Here is a 9,559-nt window from a genome sequence, read left to right as displayed (position 1 = left end):
CTTCACCACCTGCTCAATTCTCCCTACTGTGGATCCACACCATAACTTTCTCTTCTCTCCTCTTCACTGGTTAACAAAGCTGGTCTGTGGGAACATGTTATATCTTTATATATTGTGTGACAACTAATATAAATATATAATTATTATTTTATGCATTTGTCTTTTGGGTCAAATAGAAAGGGAGAATTGTTGGCTGAGATACAATAATCACTGACCTGTGTGTTTACCATCATCACTGTTTAGTACACTTCCATTTTATCCTAAAGGCTTCCTTTTACTATGTATTGTAGAGATTTACTGAAAACACGCTCCTTTGCTTCTGCTAATCCAGAAATATCTTAATTTTTAATTCATTCTGAAAGGATAATTATTTCTAATAAGTAATTCTAAAGTTTTATTTTCTTTTGGCTTGTTTGTTTTCTTGTTTATTTTATTTTTTTTTTTTTGGATTTTAAAGGTGGTAACTTGTAAGTAGCTGGGAGTGACCTGAAACTTCTTATGTTGCCTAGGCTGGGCTAAACTCATGATTGTCTTGCCCTCCTGAGTAGCAGGATTATAGACACTCATCACCAGGTCATCCAGCCTTCACCTTACCTGATGAGAATCCAGTAGCTGGGGTTTACAGAGCATCCCTTTATACTGTTTGTTCTTTTGCTTGCTTTCATCAGTATGCAGTTACTCAGGTTCATTTCCTATTTTGAGTCACAGTGACATCGAGCATCCTCTCCCAAAATGCCCAGGATCAGAAGTGTTTGTTGCTTCAAATTCTTCAAGTCTTGGAATATTTGCATATACACAATGAAATACTGTGGGACTGGGATCCTAGTCTAAGCATGAAACACAGTTTTTGTTTCTTGGATCCTCTGTATATGCAGCCTGGAGGTAACTTTATACAGAGTTTTTTTTTAACGTGCCCATTTTGACTACTTCTAATTACACAAGGTCACCTGAAGAATTTCTGTATTGAGCTAGCATTCAAAGAGTTTCAGATCTTGGGGCTAGGGATGCTCAACCCAAGTCACTCTAACTGTTGCCTGTTTAGCCATGGGGAACACCTTTGTTTTGGCTGCTGTGTCTTTCTGGCATGCATTATCTCTTTTCTTTCTTCTTTCCTCTTTTCTCCTTCAGCCCTGCCCCCTTCCCCTTTTCCTTCCTCCTTCTTGGAACTCCCTCCCTTTGTACAGTACAAGATGCCTCTGGATTTTGTCTTCTACTTTCTCCCCAGAAACCATAGGACACACACACACACACACACACACACACACACACACACACACACACACAAGCATGCATGAAACTCAGGACAGATACTGAGCAGTTGTTTGAAAACAGGTTCACCCAAGCATGTGAGGACAATCTAGACACAGCCAGGTTTACCAGGACTCAGGGCTCAGCTAGTAGACAAAGCCAGCTTCTAAGGCCCATGTGGCAAAAGGGCAATGGCCAGAACAAAGTCATCTACTGCAGGTCCATTGACTTCACATGAAAGAAAGTTTTAGAAAGCTTTGCCCCTGCCACGAAGCACCAGGAGCCAAACTACTTCAGAACAATAATTTCTAAAAGGTTGTAATAACCAGCCTGTGGCAGGGAGGCTTCATCTGCTTGTACTAGATATAGACCTGGAAAGCTTATAGCCTTGAGGTACACGTGTAAGGGATGTGACTCCATGAGACTACAGAGATGTGGCACAGTCCCTGCTCCCTCTGGGGACAGCTGTGTCTGAGGATGGCCATTTGTTTCAACATTCACTGAGCTGATACCAAACTTTTTAAGTGCTTTAATTGGCACGCCAAGAGTTGACTCCCCAAAGGCTAATTAGTAGTAAATAGAAATTGCTTGAGGAAAGGAGTATAAGGCGCCTCCTGGGAGTCTAGGCTGAGGGGAAAAGGCTCTGGGCTAGGCCTGGGCTCTATTAACTTGGGCCCTGGAGAGATAAATCACCAGACAAAGTGGCTGCCACTGGGGAGCAAGATACAAACTTGGCACAGGGTCTGCCTGTGAAGGGAAGATGGCACCGGGGACCCCACAGGGTGCTTTGTTCTTATTACTAGGACCAGGATGAGTCTACTCAGACCTCCAGAGGAGTCTGTCCCTTCCCCTGCATCTCTCTGTGCAGGGAACTAGAGAGAAATGATTCAGGAAGGCAGCAGGGGTGCAGGGAAGTGAGTGCTCAGCAGAAGGAAAATGAAAACCAGGAAGTTTGTGTAGGATTAACCAGCATGCAATGGGCACACCAATAGTGCTTTCTAGTGAATAATGAGTTTCTAAGATAATGTATGAGGGTCATCTGTGCGTAGATAGTGGCTTCCCCTTTGTCTCTGGATCCTTAAATAACTTCATTGACTTCATCTTAATCTTTTATCTTCCTTCTCATTCAAATTAAAAATATTTCTTTTATTTTATAAATTATAATATATTTACATCACTTTCCCTTTCTTTTCTCCAACCTCTCCCATATATCTCTTCTTGCTCTCTTTCAATTTCATGTCCTCTTTTTCATTAATTGTTGTTACATGTGTATGTGTTTATGTATACACACACACACACACACACACACACACACACACACACACACACACACACACCTGCCCAGTATGCATAGTGTTGCTTCTATGTATGCTTTCAGGGCTGACCATTTGTTATTGAATTACCAATTGGTGTGCTCCTTCCACGGAAAGACTATTTCTCCCACTCTCAGCATTCCACAGCTCTTTGTATAGGGTTGAGGCCCCCTGGCCTTCCCCTGTCCATTTTGCTGTGTCTATTGTTAGTCTCATTCATCTCCTGTTTAGGCAGTCATGTAAGTTAAGACTTGATAGGCGTAGCTTCCAACATTCCCAGGAGATACAATCTCACAGAAAACTCTTTGATCCTCTGGCTCTTATACTCTTTCTGTCCTCTCTTACCCAGCGTTTCCTGAGCCTCGAGTGCAGGAGTTGTTTTATGGGTGTACCCATTTCAGCTGAGCTCCACAACTCCGCATTGTGACTGGTTGTGGTTTTCTGTGATGAGCTCCTCTGTTGTAAGGAGGATGGAATAGTGGCGTGTATACCTTGTCTGTAACCAGCAGCTCTCTAATTGGACTCAGGATCTGATTAGCAGGAGGGAAATAACACGTGGTACTTGAAACATAGCCAACTACCCACATCTAGCGAAGTCCTGGAGAACCTACAGCCAATACTACTAAACCTACATATCTTAACAACACTCTCAATGTTTGTCTTCACACCACCAGATAAGTGTAATTCACATCCAACTTTTGACCTATGACCTAGTCATGAGGCACACACATAACAGTAGTACTTGTTACTCAGCAGCCCAAGGCAGGAGGATTGCTAAATGCAAGAATTTCCATCTAGCATGGAAAACACAAAAAGATTCTATCGTAGAAACAGCCAAACAAAATCCTGAACACGGTCCTTCCATTGCTCTTTCTCTGTGTCCCAGAATGCACTGAGACTTCCTCCATTCCACAGTGACTCTGCAGAGCCTGAGTTCCCTACAGTCTCATTTTCATGGCTCTAAGTTTTGTTGTCTGTTGCTTCTCAACTTCCCATTGACTCAGATAGAAAAATCCCAATTCTCCCAAAAGCTTTGTCTGAGCACTAAGCTCTGTTAACTAAAGTTAAGAAGAATGGACAGAAGGGCAAACGGACAGACAGAGACAGAGGCAGAAATGAGCAAAAAATAAATACATAAAAACCCGATAATCTTTTTTTTTTAAGAAAAGAATAAATAACCAGTTTTGTGGGCTCTTGGCATGAAAAATGTGCTCTGCTCATAACAACTTGAACCTTGGGTGTGGAAAAGGTTCCACCTCCTTGGCCACATAAGGAACTAAATGCAATTCATTACTGTTAATTCAACTCTGTGGTCATTTCAAGGCTATTGTCAGTGCCCCCTAGTTCAGGGTCTTAACTTTTTAGTTTTAAAGTTGCCTTTTTTAGAATTTGCCTGCTTTCTCAATTCCTTGACTCCTTGCTTACTCTAACAATACCTGACACTCAAGAGAAAATCAACACTCCCACGAGAGTCGCTTTTCTATTGCTGTGATGAAATGCCATGACCGAGACAACTTATAGAAGAGAGTTTATTTTGGCTTATGGTTCCATAGGGATAAGAGCCCATCATGACAGAGGAGCTGCAGGATGCAAAAGCTGAGAACATCATCTTCAAAGGCAAGAGTGAAGTAGATGTGTCACATGGCCCCCAGTGTGCCCTCTGGCAAGGCCACACCTCCTAAACTCCTCAAACAGCACCATCCATAGGGGACCAAGTGTTCAAATATCAGAGCCTATAGGGTACATTTTTTATCCAAACTGTCATGGTTAACTATCTGGCCTAGGACTCTGATTCCATCATTATTTTAATCAAGGCCATGTACGTTGTAGTGACAAACTCAGGATGAGACATTTCTGCTGCCAGATTAGATGGGACTATAGGGAAATTGTAGTCAGTTCCAAGAGTCATCTGGAACCTCTAGGTACTACACTCTGGGCTCATGGGGGCCAGGAGGAGAGTTTAGTAGCTTTATCTTTCTGGGGTGGAAGGCACAATATAGTAGGTGGAGAAAAAGGAAGAACAGACATCTTCCCAGTGCATTCTCAGCCCTGCCATCAGGCAAGCAGAGGGGAAGGCGGTGAGAGTGCCTACTTTTAAACTGTCTTTAGTCCAATGTTGCACACTATTTTAAAAATTAGTATGTGTGTATAGGTACTTTGCCTGCATGTCTGTGTATCGTGTGCATGCAATGCACTAGAACCCAGCAGAAGGCATCGGATCCCCTGAAGCTGAAGTTATCGATGGTTGTATGCTGCAGGGTGGGTGCTGGGACTCAAGCATGGGGCTTCTACAAGAGCAGTCAGTGTTCTTAACAGTTGAGCCATCTTTTTAGCCCACACTCCTCAGTGTCAGCGGAAGAAAAGTTTTGGTTTTCCTCACCCATTACCAATAGCTCTTCCATCTAGGGTCACTTAGAACGACAAAACAGTACTCATCAGTCTCAGGAATGTGTCTATGTGTAAGCTGTGATTCTTTTGCAAAGTGACGACACAATGCGATGATGGGAGGAGGGTGTATGGACACAGATACAGGGAATGCAAGGAAGCCAGAGTTGAGAACAAAAAGACGCATGAACACAATCTCATCCTCCATCTTATTGCATTTCAAATATCTCGCTGACATCCTTCTAAAATAAAAGTGAGAAACTGTTCACAACTATATCTCCACTGTTCAGTGACCAAATGCCCTTTTCTTCTGCCCTCCAGGGACATTGCAAACACACATGGTTACCAGACATATGTGTAGGCAAAATACCTATAAAATAAAAATTAAAAGTTAAAGTAAAAATGAAAATTAAAAATAACAGATGGTGCCAATGTCACGCGGCCAGAGTCTCTGTGAGTTCGTAAGTCTTATAGGAGAAACCTCATAGGGTGTCCCAAACCTCCCTGTGTGGAGCGACTGCTGAAGAATAAGGAAAATACAGCTACTTGAATTTTTAAAGATCAGGGGAATATATCAGCCGGAAATGAACAAAGCACTGAAGAAGAGAATTGGGGCGTGGGGGGGGAATGGAACATGGTAGAAAGATTTAGTATGGAAAGGAAGCAAGCTGTAGGGAAATCCTGAGGCCAAGTCACTATTACGCTTTTCTACATTAGGCAAGAATATTTTACCTTCCCTGTGTTTCTGTGATAGTTGGGTGATGGGACCCAGTTACTATCCGAAGAGGAACCATTGGAGCCTTTGTGTAGGAGAGGGATGTACAGCAGGAAGAGAAGGAAAGCAGTGAGAGTCACCAGGACCAAGAGCACTACAGGAAGAGGCATGGCAGTCTGGAAGGAGCTGAAGGTGAGGACAGCAAGGATTTGTAATCCATCAGAGTGGAGAAAGAAAAAACGCGAGGAGTGATAGCTACTGAAAACTGACCACTGCCCCTTTCTAGGTCAAAGGCAGGAGGATGTGGAGATAAGAAAAGAGCGTGAGAACTGACATTGCAGGTACCTGGTCTTCAGTCTACACCAGAAGAGGCATAGAACTCTGGACACCAGAGATAGAGAACAGAGCGGGAACATGATGAGACTAGTCACGGTGGAGACGAGGGTGAAGGTCAGGCGGCCTGAGGTGGGAAGTCTGTGAGCTGCAGGGAGTTTAGGGGAGGGGAGGAGGGAGGAAGAGCTGGGATGCTAACATGGACCTGTGATACTGAGGGAGTCTGGAGGCCAGCAGGACCAGCTGCCCCTTCAGCCAGAAGTCAGGGAAATCACTCCTTTCAGCAAATGGGAACCGATTCCACAAATTCCTGAGGAACACTGGCTTTTATCTAACTGTCAGAAATCCTGTGGTCCAGCTTGAGCCCAGGTCTGGATATATGCACTTCCCTTTGGAGTCTGGGGAATTTGCTTTCCTTTGGACCCGACACTCACTACCATGATGGGCTTTATGTTTGATACTAATGTAATGTGCACTTTGGAAAATATTAACTTCCAATTTCCAACATTGGCACATAGAAAAATGATTTAGTCTTGAGTACTGGCCTTACATACTATGATCTTTAAAACCTGAGAGATGAACATTGTGTTCTCTTTGTGGGTTTTGTCTGTTTGTTTCTTTGCTTTGGTTTGGTTTTGGTATGTCTCTTGGCACTTTCTATATCTGGCAAATATTATTAATGGTCTTATTTTCCATTTCAATCTCTGTATCTTTTTCTTCTTGCACCATTGAAGCAGATAGGCCTGCTGGCACAATGCTGAATTGGGGTGGCTGGGACGTAGCTCTGTACCTTGTCCCCAGAGTTAAAGGAGAAAAGATTTAGTCTTTCATCTTAAATATAATCTCCTCTGCATGGTTTTTATTTGTTTGTTTGTAAAAAGCTCTTTATTGGATGGAGAACCATCCTGTTGACTTCCTTAATGTCTGTCAGTAAACACTAGAATAAAAGGGAAAACTGACAACCAATCCTTTTATGTTCTGATAAGACATTGTAGCTCTTTGTTCCTCCAGTGAGGCTAACATCCCTGTCTTTCTCTCACAGGGTCCGCCCCATCACTCAAACCACCCACCCACTACTTCTGGAAGACAAGGGCCCTGGGCCCCCTTTAGCACCAACTGTTTCAGGAAATGGACTACTCTGCACACTTAGGAATGGAGAGAGTGCTTCATGCGTGCCACGCCCTTTCCTACCAAAGAGCTACAGTCTTATTTCATCACAGAGTCCTGGGTTACTACACGCTGTAAGCGGTCTCTGGAGCTCTGAAATAGCTAGTTACGACTGGTTCTCTGCTTCATGGCTACCATTTGGCGTGACCAACGCCTAGGTCCTGTCCATCATTGGGCACTGGCGTCTGATTCTGCTCTTCCTGCTCTACTCTGTGGGATGTTTGGACTACTCTCTAGTTTGGTTACACGAGTTTATAATGGGTGTCTATATGTAAACAAAGACATGTGTCTGTTTCTAGACAAGCCTAGTTCTAACCCTTATAGTACCAGGTTAAGTTGTCTTGCATTTCTATTTTCATTTAGTGCCTTTCAGTTAGAGACAAACCAAAACCACATCTCCGCAATGTTGAGATCAGCTGTTTATTAGGAAGATGCAATTCCCTTGTACAAGTCTGTGTCTACTTACATTTACTTACGCTTTCATTCTTCCGTTGTCTCCTTGCCCATGCAGTCTTGTAATTGGTCACTGTCCATGAATATGAAGACTTTTGATTACTATTTGCTAATTGAAAATATTCGTAACTTGCTGGGTTATCCAAGTACTTGGTTTAAGTTTACATTGTTTCTTTAAAAAAAAAAATGTATTATGCCACTGTATCTTCTGCTTATAAAGTTCATTTTGTTTACTGTCTGCAGCTTCTGGTGTCCATCCTTGAGCAGCACCCAGCCCTGACCAATGCCCATGCTGAGGAGGAAAAGGCCCGCAGGGCAGGATGGGAGCAGAGCGTCTGCAAAGGGTGCGCTCTGGGGTGGAAAGTATACAAGAGATGCTTAAGCCTGGGGCACAGTTAAGCATGCCCTTTTCCTAACAGCAGGTGAACTAGATGGTCCTCCTCAGAGGCCAGAAAGAGCGGATCAGAGGAGGGTCAACTCTAAAGTCCTTGTAAAAGACCCAGGGCATTGTGGGAGCAGGCATCTGACATCATGGTTGGGGCCTCCTCAAACTACAACACACTCAGTTACCCAGGTGTTTCTTGTCTCTGACAAGAGCTCCTCAGAATAAGCCCTTTTCAGAGCTGACAAATAACCACTTTTATGACAAATGAGTGTCTGCCAGCTTCCAGTTTTAAAGCACAACTGTGACCATTTGTTCTTGGTCACAGGAAAAGCCACGAATGAATTCTATACCAATGTGTGCATCAGTTTCTCTGTAAAGATGAACAAATGCATGATATTTATTAGTCCTTTCAGCTTTAAAAATTTCAGATTCTAGGATCTGAGAATTATCTTCCTTAGGGCCCCTTTCATATCACGATTCCTCAGGCTGTAGATGAAGGGATTGACCAGTGGTGTCACCACTGTGAAGATGACAGTGGCCACCGTGTCCTGTAGTGAATATGAGGATGAAGGACGCATATAGACTCCCAGGATCGCCCCATAGAAGAGAGAGACCACAGTGAGGTGAGACCCACACGTGGACAGGGCTTTTCTTATCCCTCGGGCAGAGGGCATCTTCAGGACATTAGAGAAAATGTAAACATAGGAAACAACAATGCATGAAAATGGTGTCAGAAATATCACTCCACCCACAGTGAAGACCATGAGGTCATTGACAAAGGTGTCAGAACAAGAGAGCTTCAGGATAGGGTAGGGGTCACAGAAGAAGTGGTGCACTGCATTATGGGAACAGAACCTGAGTCGAACCATGAGGAGAGTGTGCAAGAGAGCATGCAGGTTTGTGATGACCCATGATATGGCCACCAGGAGGACACAGAGCCTGGGCCTCATCATCATGGTGTAGTGGAGGGGGTGACAGATGGCCACATAGCGGTCATAGGCCATGACACTCAGGAGGAAGCCGTCCATGTTGATGAATGTGATGAAGAAATAGATCTGAATCATACACTCCGTGTAAGAGATGGACTTGCTTCCCAGCACGTGATTCACCAGTGCCTTGGGGATGGTGACCGAGGAAAAGCAGATGTCGACCCCGGAGAGGTTGGCCAGGAAGAAGTACATGGGCGTGTGGAGATGAGGGTCACAGCTGATGGCCAGGATGATGAGAAGGTTCCCAGAGATGGTGACCATGTACATCCCTAGGAACATTGCAAAGACGACCACTTCTTGCTCTGATTTTCCAGAGAGTCCCAGAAGGAGGAATTCTGCCACCATGGTCTCATTGTCTCCACCCATATCTGAGGGGAAGAGAGTATCTTTAGTCAGTTAAGAGTACTTGCTAACATTTAAGCAAAAGCAGTTTCTACCTTGCAGTGGTTTGCTGGTTGATGGTGAGTAAACCCAAACACACCTCCCATGTTGTAGAGTCTTACAGCAAAATCCCTGGTGAACTGAGCAGGGTGCAATTCTGGTGTCTGCAGCCTCTAAGCTCCATTCCTGT

General features: G+C 43.9%; 1 protein-coding gene across 1 annotated transcript; it reads right to left on the bottom strand.

Moving 5' to 3' along the window:
* Positions 1–8,430: 8,430 nt before the first annotated feature.
* Positions 8,431–9,354, bottom strand: LOC127208446 (olfactory receptor 1361-like). The gene has a single exon (XM_051167906.1). The coding sequence runs from the start codon at positions 9,352–9,354 to the stop codon at positions 8,431–8,433; it is 924 nt and encodes a 307-aa protein (XP_051023863.1).
* Positions 9,355–9,559: the final 205 nt, after the last annotated feature.

This window comes from Acomys russatus, chromosome 25 (genome assembly GCF_903995435.1).
Source record: "Acomys russatus chromosome 25, mAcoRus1.1, whole genome shotgun sequence".
Classification (NCBI taxonomy): Eukaryota; Metazoa; Chordata; class Mammalia; order Rodentia; family Muridae; genus Acomys; species Acomys russatus.
Note: the sequence above shows the minus strand (reverse complement) of the source record. Positions and strands in the feature narration are given on the sequence as shown.